The sequence below is a fragment of the Ursus arctos genome, unplaced genomic scaffold, assembly GCF_023065955.2.
Source record: "Ursus arctos isolate Adak ecotype North America unplaced genomic scaffold, UrsArc2.0 scaffold_10, whole genome shotgun sequence".
In the NCBI taxonomy this organism is placed as follows: Eukaryota; Metazoa; Chordata; class Mammalia; order Carnivora; family Ursidae; genus Ursus; species Ursus arctos.
Genome location: NW_026622764.1, coordinates 68,675,845 through 68,695,000, shown reverse-complemented (window position 1 = coordinate 68,695,000; position 19,156 = coordinate 68,675,845). Strand labels below are relative to the sequence as shown.

Sequence of the window (19,156 nt, the reverse complement as noted above, 5' to 3'; positions counted from 1 at the left end):
CTATCAAATTTATTAACATGAATACTGCTCTGAATGTAAGACCTGCTCTGAAATGTAAGGAACTTCAACAGAGTACTACTGTGGCCTCTCTTCCCATCTACTACAAATTGTTTTTGTGATGCTATAAACTTTAAGCAGAAGGGCAAAGGATTAAAGACTTAAAGAAATAGAAAAAGGTAAAAGGCAGTTAAAAAACATATATATATATATAGTAAAAGGAAGGCATCATACCTGTTGGGAGAGGTATATATATCCTTTTTTCTAATCTCCTTCTCAAAGCTTCATCAATGTCCCATGGGAAATTAGTAGCGGCCAATACCATAACCATTTTGGAAGGATCATCATTCTCTAAAGCTCCTCCAACTCCTATACACAACAAGGGGAAAAGAAGGGTTTTTTTGGTTTTTTTTTTTACGGTCCTTTATTCTCTCATTCAACTAACATTTCTAAACATCAGCCAGAGGCTTTGTCATAGGCTCAATGACGAAAATCACGCAGTCCTTCTGACCTCTGTATGGTGGCAGAACCAGACACATCAACAGATAACTATAAAACCAGGAGGTGATAGAATTTATATCATCTATTACAGGATTTTAACCCAATAAGAAAACCCTTTTTTTTTTCCTGTAAGAAAACGAGTGTATAGCTGCTCTGAAAAGAAAAGGCATGGGAGATTATGCTGTTTTATTCCTTTTTTAAATCATTAAGTCCCTCAAAAAAATGTTATTTTAGTTGTTAATCTAATTTGTTTTCTCAAGAAGGAAGAACAGAAGGTTCATTTTGCTAATGTACTAGCATGCAATATGGAGGATATACTGCAATAATTTTATCCTTCAAACTTCTAAGGGGCTTGGAAAAAATAAACAAAAAATCTGAGAATGAACCTAATAATCAGTCACTACTGAAAATATCATTTCTTTTTATACCAAACCAAATATATGTACCTTGAGTCTACTTTTTCACAATTAAAGTTTTAGAATAAAAAGGTTCAGGTTACACAATGGAAACTCTAGAAAATGAGCAGTTAAAAAAAAAAACCCATCACAAACTCACAAACTTTATTGCTCAGAGTTTCTAGTTGTGGCGTGGCATAATGAAGTAGTGAATTTAAAGCAACCCAGTTCAATATGGTGTTTTCTTAATAAATTATTACTAAACTCCTGTTTCAATCATTATCACAAAGAATCAAGCTATCCAACTAATAATCAACAGTAGGCACAAACACCCCTTGATGAAATTCAGCTAAATTTATATTCAGTGATATTTTTAAAACATCTAATGTGTTTCTCCTCTAGATCTCTCCCCAAAAACATAACATAGTCGCTTTTTCTCTCATACTTTAGCAGAAATTAGAATGATGAACTCACGGAGGGCAGGGACTCATACTACAGTTTTATGCATCCTTACAGTGCCTGGCACTGTATTTAAAACACACTGTAAGTATTCAGTGAGTATCCACACTTGCTGTAGAACCATAGCTGTTTTGAAACAACACATTCTAGATTTTTTTTTGTTAACACATTTTACATTTGCCACACAACTACCAGAGTAGTAAGCCTCTAAAGGCAGCTCTGGCCACCACTCTCTTCCTTCATTGCCATTTCTCTGTCTGAATAACTTCCACCAAAGCTTCAAAGCCCAACTCGGCTATTCCATTCCATGACTACCTTAGTCTGGGTGGTATCTCTCCTACTGGGTTTTCACCACACCCAGAGTTTAGTTCTACCACACAATTTAAAATGTATTGTTAAGTTGCCTGCTTCCCAACTAGATCAGTGGTTCTACTTTTGGGTTTCATGATTTGTTTATGCTCTTAAAAATTACTGAGCTCCCAAGAGCTTTTGTGTATATGGAATACATCTATCAATATTTACCATTAGAAATTAAAACTGAGAATTTTTTAAAATATTAATTCATTTTAAAGTAACAATAAATCTATTATTTGTTAATATAAATAACATTTTATGAAAAATAACTATGACTTTCAAAACCAAAAAAAAATTTAGTAAGAAGAGTGGCATTTTCTTACATTTTTGTAAATCTCTTTAATATCTGACTTAACAGAGAACAGCTGGATTCTCCTGTCTGCTGCTGCTTTCCATCTATTATGACATCCCAAATGTCTTGTAGCCTCTGAAACACTCCACTGTATTCTCATGAGAGAATGAGAGTGAAAAAGGGCAAATAATGTCTTGATATTATCATGAAAATGGTTTAGCCTTCGCAGACCTTTTAAAGGGGTCTTAAAGACCCCTGGGGCCCTGGACCACATCTCTGGAACCTCTGCAGTCCTAGTAAAGCTCTTACCCGCCATGACCTTCCTTTTCTTTGTAACCTCAGAACCTGAAATGGCCTGTGATTCATAACACGCATGCAGTTAAATGCTATCTGAGTGCATGAACAAACTGAACACGTGGGTGGATGAACAAATGATTACAAATAAATTCAGGCTGCCTTCCAGTCCATTCACTGAGAATTTCCACAGTATGAATCTACCCAAAACCTGAAAAGGAAATATAACAGTTTGGGGACAGTAATTAAATATCAATTACCATCCATCTGAATGAGTAGTTCAGACTTGACTCTGCGACTTGCCTCATGTTCATCAGAGGTTCCTCTTCGACTACAGATAGAATCTATCTCATCGATGAAGATCGTGGTGGGCGCATAAAATCTAGCCTTCGTGAAAAACATTTTAAAGAAACCATTCAATGAGCTCATAAAATAATCTGAATTTTTTAATGCCATTTCCTCCTCCTAAAACAATTGTTAAAAAAGGAGCAAAACTTTCTCACTGCTTTATTGCCACCACTTGGCTGACAGAGATTAAATCATTTATATCAGAAAATGGAAATTTCTTAAAAATAAAAGTTAGATGGTTGGTGAAGGTGGGTGACAGATACATGGGGATTCGTAGTACTATTATTTCTACTTTTGTGTTTGAAAATTTCCATAATATAAATCTTTTTGAAGATAAATCATCAATCTCCATCTTCAAATATATATTCTTAAATAACTACTGCAAGTCCCTTACGAAAAAAGAACAAACTTTAACAACAGATCAATTTCTGATTTTTAAAATATATACTAAAATATACTCTGCTCAACCAGCTCATTAAAAATCCAGAAATATCAAACCACACACATTTCCAAAGTGTCTTCCACCCTCACTGGATAGGATACCAAAGGGCCTTCCCTTACCTCAGAGAGGAAGATACACTGAAGACATATCAACTACTCCACAAAACCCACCACCCCTTACCTTACTCATGTGTCAGGAGGAACTGTTCAACTACAACTCTATTTGCTCTTTTAAAAACAGATCCCCTAGGTGAATGGATGTAAAAGGGATATCATTTGCCTACACAAACAGTACTTTGAAATCTGAATATATCAGCACTCACCATTTCAAACAACAGACGGACTAACTTCTCAGATTCACCTCTATATTTAGATGTCAGTGTAGAAGAGGAAACATTGAAGAATGTTGTGCCACATTCAGTGGCAACAGCTTTAGCTAGCATAGTCTTACCAGTGCCTGGGGGTCCAACCATCAGTACACCCTGAAATTTCAAAAGCTGTATTAAATGTTTTATCAGATTAAAATGCATTCTTAGAAAATACCATCCGCTACTGATGTACATAAAAATTTTCCCATCAAAAGAGAAGCTCAACTGTCACAGTAAAATCACAGTGTATTTGATATAAGTATCATTTCATAGATTTAAAAAAATGACTGATTTCACAAAATGTCTCAAATCAGATGTACTTAAAGATGGGCTAACAAAAGGCCCAGACAATAAGAAATCTTCTGATACACTGAGAAAGAACCTACCCAATTTTCTTAAACCTGGAAGAAGATAAAAATGTATGGTCTTGAGCATGGCTTCAGAGAGAGTGCTCTGTTTAAACATAATGAAAAGAAGACATTTTCTACCACATCTAGAAGAATTATTTAACCCTTGCTCTCCTAAGGGACAAAACCTGTCTTCCACAAAACATAATGCACAGTTTTTAATCAAAAGTAGAGATCCACTTATTAGTTAATAAGGTAACTAAAATCCAGTGGCAATTCAAGTGTAATCAATTTAGCTAGCATTTTTTCAGCTTCATGTGCTAGACAATTAATAGTTTATATAAAATAGTGTTACTGATGAAAGAGCCACTAAATATAAACTAAAAACTAAATTTTAGTTACTTCTCACCCTTGAAAACAAACAACTCTTATGTAAAAAAAAAAAAAATCAATAAGGAGTAAAAATTCTTCAAGAACACCAATCCTCTAGTGTTAAAGACTACTGGATATTCAAACACTCAGTATTTTCTTCTTCCAATGGGAGTTTAGATTCATAGTTAACACTGTATTTCTTTTGTATATTAGCTGGTGATCTTTAAAAGAATTCTGTCCCCTTTATTCATCTAGCTTAATAAGCTCTGGGGATTTAAACTTTGAAAACTACGCACACATAAAGTTTCACAAATTCAGATACTGTCCAAACCCTTTTCTAGTGTGAAAATTAATGAAAGGAAAACTCCTTTAAAATAGAGCTGTGAGGCCAGAAGGGGGAGCTCTCATGCCCTACGACTCTTAGTCCATTGCCGACCCAACTGAAAGAGACCTGCCTTTAAAGTCTATGCTACATTAGCTACTTTACCACCGCAGCAGGAAGAAGAAAGGTTTTTCTCCCCCCCCCCCCCCGGCAACAATGACAGAGTGTCCAAACCAATAAGAGGGTATCAAAACCCAGCCAATGAAAAACCATTATACTTTTAACCTCACACTTTAATAGACTTTTTCTTTATTACAGGCCTCCCAATTTCCCCTTTCCTCTATAAAAAGAGTGTTCTCCTTTGATCTCCAGACTTGCCTATGGTTCTGCCATAGCTTTCATGTCCCAAATTGCGATTCTCTATTTCCAAATAAACGCATTTTTTGCAGATAAAATAACTGACAGCTTTATTTTTAAGGTTAACATGAGCTACAGAATTCTGGAACCCAGAAAGAGGATTTGAAACACTACTTTTATAAAAAATTTTTTGCTTTCCAAGGAGCTTATAACTGTGCATGAGATGGCTATTTTGAAAACTGTAAAAACAACTAATGGTATAAGCACAGCTATAGCAAAATTCATTATTTCTTTAATGTCCCCTTATCTTTCATGTGGCCACCTCCACTAGGAGTTAACTTCCAACATCAGTATCTGTATATAGATAAAATCACACAGTACAGTATTTATAAATTTCAGCTCCTCATGACATTACTCTTTCAATTATCTCCTCTATTTCTTGTATCTGCTTCTCTATTGGCTCCTTCCCTCAGTATATAAACATACTTAAATCTGTCCTGTTTAAAAAAAAAAAAAATTCTTCACTTGACCCTATAAATCCTCTAGCTACAATGCACTTCCTCCCTTCTCAGCCAACCTTCTTTTTTTTTTTTTTTTTTTTTTTAAAGATTTTATTTATTTATTCGACAGAGATAGAGACAGCCAGCGAGAGAGGGAACACAAGCAGGGGGAGTGGGAGAGGAAGAAGCAGGCTCACAGCAGAGGAGCCCGATGTGGGGCTCGATCCCATAATGCCGGGATCACGCCCTGAGCTGAAGGCAGACGCTCAACCGCTGTGCCACCCAGGCGCCCCCCTTCTCAGCCAACCTTCTTAAAGAAATGGCTCGTGCTTACTATTTTTTATGAGCTACAATCTGACTTCTGCCTCCACTAATTCACTAAAACAACCTAATTTACTAATCCGATGGTCACTTTTCAACTTACATCTTCTTTCCTTCTCCCTGACCTCTGATGGTGCTGATACCTGATGTTCATTCCCTTCTTCCTGAAATGCGTTCTCCCCAGGTTAGTTCTAGGACGCTGTTCTTTCCTGACGCTCCTTCTACTCATGACTCTCTTTAGTGCCTTTCCTCCTCCTCTGCTCTCCACATTCTCAAAGCAATTCCAAGCTTCTTGCTCTTTTTCCTTTATAGACCTCCTTGAACAATCTCATCCACACCCATATTATTACAATTTTAATTTAAGTTCAAACTTTATCCTAAGGTCCAGACCTCTATTTCCAATTACTTGCTGAGTATTTACCTAAACATATTTTGTTTCCATTTAAACCTGCTCATCTTCTCAATTTCCAGTATCCGTTCACAGTGTGCGCCCTGTATAATAAAGAATTTGGCTGGTCTTTTTCCCCAGTTCCTGGAAGGTAGACTATAAATCCTTGGAATTTTCAAAGTGACAGGAGTGTTTTTGTTGTTCAGTTGAACTGTGAAATTTTATGCTAAGGTGACTCATGGTGGGCCCCTGTATAATTTATGCTAATGAGATGATTCACGATGGTGGCTGGCCTTGCCAGAAACACCAATCCTGGGATTAGAGGGCTGGGACCTTGAGCCATATGATATCAACTAGACCTAGAGAAAGAAGGGAGACTGGAGACTTGAGACACATGGGCAATGATTCAATCAATCGTAACTATGTAATGAAACCCCAATAAAAACCCTGGAGACTGGAGCTTGAGTGAGCTTCCCTGTTGGCAATACTCTACATTGTCACACATTCGTGTGCTAGGAGGGCAAAGCATCCCGATTCTATGGGGCAGAAAACAACAGAAGCTTCACTTTCAGCATCCTTGCAGATCTTGCCCTATGCATTCTTCCTTTGGCTAGTTCTGATTTGCCTCCTTTTGCTATGATAAAACTGTAATTGTAAATACAATGCATTCTTAAGTTCTGTGAGTCATTCTAGAAAATTACCAAACCTAAGGGGGTAGTAAGAACCCCCAAATTTATAGTCAGCTGGCCAGAAGTGAGGGTGATCTGGGGATGCCCAAGTTTGCACTTGGCATGAGGACAGTCCCATGGAAAAGCGCCTTCAGGGGTGCCTGGGTGGCTGCCGTTAAGCATCTGCCTTCGGCTCAGGTCACGATCCCAGGGTCCTGGAATCAAGCCCTGCATCGGGCTCCCTGCTCGACGGGAAGCCTGCTTCTCCCTCTCACACTCCCCTTGCTTGTGTTCCCTCTCTCGCTGTCTCTCTCTGTCAAATAAATAAAACCTTTAAAAAAAAAAAAAAAAAGTGCCTTCAACCTGTGAGGTTTAGCCCAATTTGGGGTTGCTGGTGTCAGAAATAATTGCACTTTCCTTCAATTCAAGCCTGGAATCTGGGAGTCATACAACTTGTCCCTCTCCCTATAAACAGTCAGAATGTTATCATTTACCTTTTAAACACCTCTCACAAATCCACCCATTTTTGACTAGCCAAATAACAAATGCCTTTGTTCAGGTCCTCCTTGTTCAGCTTGACTATTACAACAGCCTCCTCGTCAGATTCCTCATCTATATTTATCTATGCCCATCTCCAGTCCATCCGTCACACTGCTGGCCAAGGTGATCTTTCTACATGTGCAAATCACCTTCCCAGTAAAGACTTACAAGGTGCTCATGATAGATGGGCTATACCTACCATGCCTGCTGTCTTAAAACTCCCTTAAATACCTATTTTAAGACTTTTTTCTAAGTATTGTTTTAAAAGTTATAATAAAGAGGGAATGTATGGTAATGTTACCAAAATTAGGTAAATCTACACCAGTCTATTAAAGTTTTTAAGTTGTAGAAGACAATCAAAATGCCAGGAGTATCCCAAGCTATCTGTGTAAATATACAATCTCTCCTCCTCTTTACCTTCCGGCATGTCAAAAGAGGAAGAATACTGAGAATCTTCCCAGCTAATTCTGAAGGGCAAAGTAAGATCATGGTTTTATTTCACTCTACCGATCAGATTAAAGGAAACCTTTGCCTATGACTAAGACCAAAAAGCTCCAGGCAGCCATTGTTAGAAGGGTGTTTTAATATGCTAAAATAAAAACAACGGACTTGGGAACTAGTCCTGAGCAGGCTTTTTACTCTAAAGTGGAAGGCATGTCTGAGAATAATACCAAGCCTAAATGAAGTGATCAAAACAATTAATTAGTGAGAAATATACCAACTTTCAGAAAGGTATTTATTTGATCAAATACTTATTCTTTAAGACTATCTACTACTTAACTTGTTTGTTAACTTATTTACAGAAACAGACAACTAGAAAATTCTTAAAGCTAATCCCTAGCCCAGCAAACCTGAGGGGAGTGATTTAACTAAAGACTAGTTTCAAGGCTCTGTTCCTCTGAGAGGCAACATACCTCAATTACAAATTCAAATCCAGGTATTTAGGGTATACACAAACCTCCTCCAACTTTTACTAACCTGGTTAATAAACGCATAAAGAAAGCACAATGCTGTCCTTCATTATCACGCAAACATCATTTTTATACCTATTTTATTTTAATAAATGCTCACCTTCCATGGCCTTCTAATCCCTTTGAAAAAGTCAGGCATCCACATTGGAAGAACAACAGCTTCCCTTAGCAACTTCTTAGCTTCTTCCAGATCCGCTATGTCATCCCTTTGCAAAAGCAGCAAAGTTTCATGTTTATTCATGGATACCTTTGACTTATGGTCAATACTAATTTTTAAAATTTTTTATTTATGAAATTATTATATTAAGAATACTACTTTAATTAATACTGCATAAAATGATCAATGAAAACATACTGCCGTTATTAATTAGGACTTTTTTTTAAAAGATTTTATTTACTTATTATTTGTCAGAGAGAGGGCACAAGCAGGGAGAGCGGCAGGCAGAGCAGACAGAAGGAGAAGCAGGCTCCCCACTGAGCAAGGAGCCTGATGTGCAACTGGATCCCAGGACCCCAGGATCATGACCTAAGCTGAACGCAGATGCTTAACTGACTGAGCCACCCAGGCATCCCTAATTAGAACATGTTATTCAATTAACAACCTTTGTCAGTTATGTCAACAACAACTTAACATGTAAAATGTCTTGGTTAGATTTGGAAAGAACTGTCCTGTCAATTCTACACATGCATTTATTACGGATGAAGTCATAGTCATGGATAATAAGAAAAGATTGACACCAGGCCAACCAATAACTTGTTTTCTCTGCTGCTTTAATTCAAGAACTTAAAAGACTTACCAATGAATGCTGGGATTCCTGGATACAATGTCTCTCTCAAGCGCTTCCACCAGATCCTTATCATACCCGGCACCATCAAATTTAGGAATTTCACCATCGCTTGCACCATCTTGCATATTCTTCCTTCCCTGGAGACAGGTATAAAAAAAGTACTGGTCAATAAAAAGATACTTTAATTAACATCACTGAGCTTTCAAAATATTATAATGTAATCATTTTAAAGTAATTTTTCATTATTTTCAGATAATGTTTTCTGATTACCCAAACGCCATCCTCCTGTGTTTATTTCATCAGAAACAGATGAATTGGCTAACTTTATTACACACTTCTGCACATTTACATCCTTGGGGGTACAGTTTCAAGTAAGTCTAAAATGATCCTTGCTAGATACTTCTGAATTTGTGGATGTGGGGAATTTCCACCACCACCAAACAATATACAGAATATTAATGCAGAGGAAGAAACAACATTAATTTACTGAGAACCTACTATATGACAATAAATCTCACATACATTATCTCACTTAATACTCACAACAAGGTATGTATCATTATCCTTATTTTTACAAATAAGGAACTGGGACTCAGGTGAAGTACCTTAATCAAGTTCATAACTATTAAATGTCAGAGTAGAGATTTTAATGCAGCTCTTCCTGACTCCCCGAACCTCTGCCCTTTGCACAACATCAGACCATCTCATGCCTGAGTTGCTTAAAGCTTAAGAGCTTTACAAACTATGAATCCTCCAAAGCCAAGAAAGAGGTTGCAGATGAGGAAAGCCTTGGGACTCTGAACTGCATTTTGCATAGCCTTTTCCCTCTTACTCTAAGCACCTCCCAGGATTCAGGGTTTCTTCCCAGTAAAGTCCTTGGACCACATCACAAAGTCACTGTAATGATAATGGTAAAAGGACCTTTTTAAATAGTATTATTAAGACCACTAAAGCAATATACTTTACCCCAAATTCTTTATTTAATAATATGGTGGCTTTAAAAAAGAATTACATGCTCTGGTTTCTATGGGGTTCTGCCAAGATTTACTCAGCTTTGAAGAGCTTTAAATGAAATGCGCTCAGTTGCTTGAGATAGTTCAACCACTGGAACTACTTCAGGGGACAGAGCCAAATACCTCCCTAGAGCTTCAGCCCCACAGTTACTGTCTAATACAAAAATGAAAGGAAAGGGACGCCTGGGTAGCGCAGTCGTTAAGCGTCTGCCTTCGGCTCAGGGCGTGATCCCGGCATTATGGGATCGAGCCCCACATCAGGCTCCTCCGCTATGAGCCTGCTTCTTCCTCTCCCACTCCCCCTGCTTGTGTTCCCTCTCTCGCTGGCTGTCTCTCTGTCACATAAATAAATAAAATCTTTAAAAAAAAAAAAAAGGAAAGGAAAAGTAGTCAGAAAAATGGGTGAATTTCCTAAGCTTAAATCTGAAGAGAGAACAGAAGAACCTCTCCTACCACACTTCATCTGAGATTAACCATAGGCTTGATCATAAGTGCTGACAGGGGACTAAATGGCTCCCCTTGGGCAAATGCTTGAGTTCATTAAGCCACTAGGTAGATGACCAAACAGCACTCTTGGTGACCTGACCCAAAAAATGAATAATTTACTGTTTCTGGGTAGCACAGTGACAATATTAAGCTAAATTTTCAGAAAGATTCTTGTATCTCAGATGATAGATACAAATATTGACACTATGAAAAAGAGTACATTTCTGGCATACCTAACACAACAAACATAATATCTACAAATTTAAAATAAGCTCAGCCTGGAATCACGCTTTATAATACAGGTAGGACAAGGCTACAAAGTCACATTCAAACAAATCACTGGAAATTCTCTGTAATCATTTTAAAAATTCTAGAAATAAATCAACTAAAGAATGCAACAGAAACCAATATATCTGGGACTTAACATGACATGCTATGGCACTGTAATTTGAGACTTACTAAAAAATTATTAAAAAATGTAAGTAGACATCCATTTTAATATGAATGCCAAAGTGGTGGGGAAGACATGATAAACACTGCCAAGGGAAAGAAAAAGCTGTACACTTATCTCACAGTAGTAAGAATCAGAGGATTTAAGAATAATTATGTGAGCATCTGTCTAATACATTTCATTGTGCATTAGGTTTTATCAGTGAATGAAAATATACTATCTGCCCTCATTGAGCATCTAGTCTTGTAGGGGAAACAAGTAACAAGTAAACAAAACAAAAACACACCTAATCATAAACTATGAAATGCTATGAAAAAAACTGAGTGCTCCATGTGACTAAGAGGTACTGAACAAATAAAACAGATTAGAGAGACAGGCAGAGGCCAGCTCACCTAGGACCATATAAGCCACATGGAGGAGTTTGGATTTTATTCTAAATGCACTGGGAAATTTTTGAAATGTGTTAAATAGGGAATGACAGGATCTGATTTATATTTTTAAATGATCCTTCTGCCTACTGTGTGGATGAAGGATGGGGTAAAGGGAGAAGTAGAAACAGGGAAAGAAAAGCCTGCATTACGGTACTCAAGGTCAAGCCTTTCAATTCACAAAAAAGGAAATGTAGGTGTAAGCCAGTCAAATGACTTGCCCTACAATCCAAAGTTTATCAAAGGTAGAGATGAGATTTGAATACAAATTAAGTAGTCCAAAAAAGATTCTAGGAACTCTTCTAAGTCAAAATGGTGAGGTTGTTAAAAGCAAATTTAGATAAATTAAAAATAAATAATTTGGTGACATTGGGAAATCAACAAAATGGGTGACCATTATCCTTCATAACAAATACTCAGATAAACTGGAATAGGGATATTAAATATAAGTAAGTGTGGTTTCGGTTAATGACCTAGATTAACTGGAATTCCTAAAAAGAGACATCGTTTTCAAGTAATAAAGATAACCTCACCCAAGATATTATTACCTGAACAGTTTCTAATAATAATAATAATAGCTGCAATAGCACTGAAATCATCTTAGAAATCTTTGCTTAGATCTTCACATTAATTGACAAAGGTCAACATTACCAAGAATTTGATTTTTAGCATGAAGTCTGACAGACCTTTTTCCTCATTAAAGAAAATATTTTAGCATCTTTTTACTAACATCTAAATTACCCTTATCAAGGAAAGGTTTGTTAATGATCTTTCATTAGTATTGGCTAATCATTCCACGTGAAAAAAATGAGGCTAAAATTAGTGACTAACCCAATATTATCTAAAGTCAATTAATGACACAAGTTGGCCTAAGGCACAAATAATCGTTTTTACATTTTATTACATGTCTTCTCACATTGGCAGATTAAGTGAAAGACAGTCAGTTACTAGCTCTGGGTCTTGCATTTCAAGTGACAAGTGAATTGCACCTAGAGAGGAATATCCAGGGTAACGAAGGATTCAAAAACCACATCATACAGAGGAGGGTCAGGGACACTAGAGACATTTAAGCTGAAGAAGAAAACACTAATGGAGCCACATGACCAACTTACCTATTTACTTCTATTTCCTCTATATTATTCCTAAAGAAAGAACCAGGACCAATAGAAAGTAACAAAAGATACAAATTTCAGATCAGCAAAACAATTTTCTAACAATGAGCTCTAACAAAGGGATCATTGCTCTTGTTAGGTTGTGAGCTCCCAACATCAGAATTACTAGCTAATTAGTAAAAAAAAAAAAAAAAAAAAAAAAAACCACTGGCCCACAGTCACAGGGATGTCCAAGCTCATCTCAACTCTGAGCTCAGCGACATCTCAACAGCTCGCTGGTAGCTTGAAATGGGTCACAGAAGTATTTATATCACAGAAATCAGCTGATGCCACAAAACAGGGCTTGATTTATTGTTTTGTAAATGGTCTAGACTTAAGAAAACAATGGGGAAAATGTTAATAATACAGATGAAACTTAAAAGTATGCCATTTCTGCAGCTGTTACATTGTAATAGCACAAAAATTAAGGAAATATTTTTCCAGTATTTGAAAACTATTAACTGCTTCATCAAAGCTGCTCAAATAATTGATGAATGAGTGAAGTACCAACATGCATTTCTACTGTTTTACTTTCATCTTACTCAGTAATGGAAAAAAAATACCAACCAACACTCGTGTAAGAACTACATTTTTATTCAATTAATTTCAACCATAGGTTGGGCTACAGATGTAAGAGCCGAACAAAAGTCAGCGAAGGCATTCTGTGAGAGTCCATTGGCTCTACGGAATTTACAGTAAAGAGTACTATGTATTTAATTATTTGTAAATTATGTGCTATACATCCTTTTTATCAGTCAGACTTATAATAATGTATGAACGCGTAGACACACACTTTTTTCAGAAAACTAGTTATTGAACATTTACCAATACACAAAATAATAAATTCATTTGCAATGACTACTATATATTAATATATAATTATATGATTAAGTTTTTTATATAGATTCATAGAACTAAATATTTTTCTTCAAAATAACAGTGTCCTTACTATCACTAAAGCATTCTGACTTTTCTATTCTATTCTCTTTTTTTTTTTTAAGCTGGTTGCAATGCACAAAACTAATTTTAAAAACCAACAACACTGGGGACTACTATATCTCTGAGGAGGCTTCCAATACAAGGTACTCATTTTCCAATTAGCATTCAAAGGCCGTGGGTATCTATCAGTTCCACCTAAACTTCCTCAAACCCTATCACAGCCTTCAGTGAATTTTAAGGACACTAGTATTCTAATGGGCATTTGAGTGCTCACGTTAATCATAACTCAACCAAGTACACTTTTCAAATTCTAATAAACTTTGCATGAGTTTGTTTTTCTAAATTGTTGTCCCTTTTGTGTCCAAAGTGACTCAGAAAACATCTTTTATCTTCAAACAACTGTAGAGTGTTTTTTAAATAAAGGGCTTACTTTCCAGTGACATTCTGAGTACTTACATGTCAATGAAAGAATAAGATTTAGAAAATTATTTGGAACTTTTTAAGAGACAATTTGCAATCTTCAGAAAAATTTGACATTCAACAAATGCTGCCTCATTGCTTTGTTCTCTGCTTACGAATCACATTTAAAAATCAACGTTTATTTAATTGTTCTGGGACTCCTTTCAAATCCAATCCATATTTTTAATCTAGTTTGGTAGGGATAACTACATAATACGAAAAAATCCTAAAATAAAGAAGAAAAAGATCTGTGACTTCACAAATTCCATTCCAAGCTCCATTCCTTCCTCTCTGACCTTGGACTAGGTACTTCAGCTCTCTACCTCGGTTTCTTCATTTATAAGATGACCACCTACTTCATGGGATTGCTCCCTGAATTACTGCCTAATCACTCTGAATGACGCCTAGCAGGGAAGCATCCAATAAACCATGAGCAAGATTATTCTCTTGTGGTACGGGAAATTGAGGTAAAGACTAAAAGTTCCCCACCTGGTTCTAAAAGTTTACCTAAAAATTACTAGCAGAGTGAGGGTTGAACTTCATGCCCTACTTCATGCTCTAAAATGCAAACCAAGGTTAATTGACAAAAATGAAGAACAAGGGAAGAAACAAAGATAACACATAAGACAGAGATTTTTAAGTATCTATTCAGATGGTTTTTGATAATGGTGGAAAAGCAGTTCAATTTCACCAGCAGGAATGATTAATTCATTCATTAATTAGTGCCCCCTCACAAATCCCAACAAGTATCAAAAATGGAATCACTTACTGTTTTTGGTAATAATAGCTCTGACAAATTATAAAAAATAACTAGAATCTATCTTTGAATCTATCTCATGAATAGAAACACTCAAAAAACACCAGTTTTATTTTACCACAGATCAAATATGCACAAGGCCTGGGAAGGTGGCCTGTGCAGAGTCCTGATCTGACTGAAATTATACATGGTAAAAATATTCAAACATAGCATCGAATTTTAAAGGATAACAACTTGCTATTAGTGATAAGTTATATTTTCATTATAAATTCATGGCATCAACATGAGGACATACCCTGAACCTCTAGCTAGGAAAACTTAAAACTTCTTGGTGGCAATTCAATAATAGTCATCATTCATGTATGATGTTACAATGGAAACAGGAAATGCTATCACTAAAAATCTAATTTTGTCTTTTCACTGAAATTAAGGCTAAAAGATGGGCTGGATAATCCTGGCTGGCTCCCTTCTCTGTAAGATTATCTAAAATCCATTTTAAGGGCATTACAGAATTTCCACCCAGTACTATGTTCATTTACCCATCAATTTCCCAGATAAAGTAAATATACATAGTGAACCCCGACCAAGGAAAATTCTCTCATTAAGAGGAAAAAAATCTATATCTTTATAAGTCTTTTCCCTACAACGGTTTTCATTTATTGTTCATTTTAATTTAGAATACTTGTTAAAATATATTTTAAGTTTTAAAACTTTATTTTGAATATTTTTTCCAAGATCCATTTTACTAAAGATCTGTGTGTGCGTTTTTTTAAATATACTTGTGAGGTTATTAGCACTGCAGAATGGCCTTCAAAATGCAAAGACTGCTTAGGTTTTTGAATCAGATTTTTAAAAAATCTTTTCCATGTCAAAACCGGGGCACCCTGAAAAGCCAAAAAAAATTATAATATGCACCAAAAGTCATGGGCTTCAAGGGAATGAGTTATAAAGAGAGTCTTGCCTTATCATCTCTTCCTCTTGCTCTATAATCCTTGTCTCTACTTGTAGAGGGTTTTTCACTCTTGGATATAGGGTGTGCTCGGCCTACAGGTCCCCGGGCTCCTACTCCTGGCATTTCTTTTCTCAGAGGTCTTACTTCTCGATTGGGACGCCTTATCTGAGGTGGAGCTCTGACAAGAAAAAATTAAAACGAAAATTAATCAAAGGCAAAATTATTTCAAACTACTTTGGTCAATAAAACTATGAAATCAAGAAGCCCCAAATCTCAGTTGTCCCCCTTTTGCCAATTCCTGGTTACAACTATTAGGTCAATTTTTAAAAGTGCTTTCCTTTAAAAAAAAAAAAAAAGAAAAAGAAAAGAAAAGTGCTTTTCTGTAAAATACACCAGTTGACACAATTTTTAAACACATATAAATATGTATAACAGCAATTATTTTGTCAAAAATAACGATTAATCACCAATAGAGGGCAATACAGACTATTTCCATCTAATAAAATAGTGTAATGGAAAGCCAATTACTCTATTCATTACTGTCCTAAGCCAAAACTAAGTAACTTAAAAAAAAAAAGCATTTATTAAATGTCAATTACACTTCAATTTTTACAAAACCATTAAAAGCTGAAAGGATAGGAATTCAAAATATGTCTATTTGCATAGTTTATTAATTTATTGACAATCATAATGATTTCCTCTGCTTCCATACTGGAAAATCCAACATTTCAGTCATCAAATGGTAAACAGTAGCATAAACAATGACATCTTTTTACATACAAATTAATTTATGTATGAAAATGTTATTCATGCTTTGACGATGTCAAAAAAAAAATCACAGGATCATTCAAATTACATAGGCCCCCACATGTGAATTAAGAACTCTGATGACTATGTATGGTGAAGGATGTTAACTAGACTTGTGGTGGTCATTTCACAAATATATAAAAATACTGAACCATCACACTGTATACCTGAAACTAATATAATGTTGTATGCTAAATTTTAAAAAGTTTTGATAAACATATAAATGTAACAATGCACACAAAGTGGCACATTTTATTTCATGTAACAAGAAACATGTCAATAGCAAAATTCTGAGGTTTCTTAGCACAGTATTTCAGGTCTCTCTTTGGGTGTTGGGGGGACACTATCGGCTCTGTGCCTAATCTTAGTTCTTCTTCCTTGAACTATCTCTGCCTCTGTTTTCCTATCTTTTCTCTCTCTACCATTCTGCCTTTATATTTGTAGCCCTTCAGATCCCATATGCGTAGTCCTTTTTTTACCCGTATGCCATACCTATTATTATCCCTTTCCAACTTCATGCTTTTACTTGATCTAACTCATCATGGAGTCTCTCTTCCTGATACTGATCAGAAGTGACACATGTATATAACTTGGAATCCAGCAAAACAGGAAAATAAGATGAAAAGCCAGGAAGGATGCAAACTCGAGGCAACAAAGGTAAAAGACTGTTGACATACAGCAGGTCTAACAGAGCATGATCAGACTGTTGGAATTAGACCACTGCATGAAACTGCTAAGGATGAGGGAAATCGGTGAAAATTGGATGTCTGTCTATTGGGTTATTACATGCTGTCATTGGAATCCGGGGAGATCAGCCCACCTAAACAAGTATTTATGGACCACCTATTAGGAGGTATATGGCGGCCACTAGTTTGCTAGGCCCTGGGAGGAGACAAAGATGAATAAGCAATCTTGTGAAAGAAATCACAGAAAAGGAACTGGAAAATTGCATATAGAACAATGGCTACAAGGCATTTTCAAATATAAAGATATTACTGTGGTATTAGTTCTAGTGCATGATTAATCTCTTAAGCATCTGCCAATAAAATAAAAATGTGATGAGAGTGATTAAAAAGAACTAAAAATGTTACATGCTCTATTCCTACTATTTCATTGCAACCACTGTTTTCTGACTGAACTTTTGTTCTATTTTGATGAAGGAGCAGAACGCAGTAGAGCAGAACTTGACTTTTATTTTTATAGATTTGTGCATGCATAAATGTCTTTCCTGCATCAGACCCACGGGCAAGGCCGAAGACAATAAAATGAGAGCAACAATCTCCTCCACACAGAACCCACGTCAAGTTTGCCCTTCTGTGAGCAGCTGCGCCTGCTATTCAAATAGTCCGCCATTGTTTATGGGCCTGCTTTTTAGACACACAGCCGGCCTGAAGCTTTTGCTCCCCAACAGCAAGCCCGTCCCTTCCAGCTGCATGCCAGGCTGCTCTCAGCTGCTCGCCTTGCCCGCTAGGCCTCACTGCTTAGGGCTGAATGGTAGAGAACCCTGAAACACTTCTGCCTCCTCAGCTTGTGCTTTCCCCGCCTCGGCTTGCTGTTTAACAGTTGCTTCGGAGTCCTGCTGTAGCCCATTTTGCACATGCATCCAGCTCAGGAAAAGCTGTGCTGGGAGAAGAATTATTTCAAAGCTCTTCCACAGGCGGCATTCCAAGCGTTTGCCGCTGCTGACCTTGTCCTGCCACTCAATATTCTGATAGGCTCATAAACGGTCTGAATGAAACTGTTCAGGGAGCCAGCTGTGCCTTGTGGCAAGTCGCACATCTCACAGAAAGTGTGCCTGTGCTCTGTGAGTCTTCAGTTCCATCTCACTGCAAGTTGACACTACATTTGTAACCGACTCTGTCAACTTCCCAAAGGACATCCTTGATTCTGCTCTGCACTTCCTCCATTCGCGCGTCACTGCACAATGTCATGCTTCAATTTAAGGACTCGGCGACAGCTTCCAGGCTGGGTAAAAAATAAGTCTCAAGGCTTCTTTTACTAGCCTCTTTTGAAAGAGAGACGTCAGTAGGGTTACACAGCATCATCAACCTCTGCCCTACTGGTCAAAGAGAAGACAACACTGTACTAGCTGACAGTATTCCAAATGGAGAGAACAGCTGGTAGACCCGCAGATCAAAGACTGGGTGGTCTACGCTGTGCTCAGTTCTCCTGTATTTCCCTCTAGGAATGGGAAGGAATAGGCCTTTTTCTATCATCTGCAAATAAGCCTAATTTCCTCCAAAACCCAGGATTTCCTCATTCTAAACCATACTAACTTTATTATTATTTGTAAATGTTATACGTAACATTATATGTAATATATATTACATATTATATGTACATATTATATGTAAATGTTATCAGCACTGCTTGTAAGAGCAAACACCTGAAAACAACCCAATGTCCAGTATCAGAACAGATACATAAATTATTATATATTCACATAACGGATACAATATACACGTGAACATGAATTGTAACCACGTGCAACAACAACAGATGAATCTCAGGACCCTTATGTTGACTGAAAAAGTAATTTCAAAGGACACATACAGTAAGCAACATAGGATATTGTTTGGGGACACAAATATATGTACTAAAAGTAAAGAGAGGCAAGGAAATAATAAATCCCAAGTTCAGGACAGTGTCTTACTCTGAAAGGGGAGAGGGAGGGAAATAAGATGCAAAGG

General features: G+C 36.7%; 1 protein-coding gene across 7 annotated transcripts in view; it reads right to left on the bottom strand.

The window, feature by feature from the left end:
* KATNAL1 (katanin catalytic subunit A1 like 1) overlaps positions 1-19,156 on the bottom strand; it is a 115,014-nt gene that overhangs the window by 59,356 nt on the left and 36,502 nt on the right. For all 7 annotated transcript variants that reach the window (XR_008958337.1, XM_048215561.2, XM_048215562.2 and 4 more), the window contains 6 exons: positions 15,669-15,837; positions 9,033-9,160; positions 8,336-8,441; positions 3,405-3,563; positions 2,553-2,679; positions 232-366 (listed from right to left, as the gene is read on the bottom strand). Coding sequence is in view for 6 of the 7 variants with exons in the window: in XM_048215561.2 (XP_048071518.1) it covers positions 232-366; positions 2,553-2,679; positions 3,405-3,563; positions 8,336-8,441; positions 9,033-9,160; positions 15,669-15,837 (824 nt within the window). In the remaining variant the exon portion in view is untranslated. The remainder of the gene's footprint in view (positions 1-231; positions 367-2,552; positions 2,680-3,404; positions 3,564-8,335; positions 8,442-9,032; positions 9,161-15,668; positions 15,838-19,156) is intronic.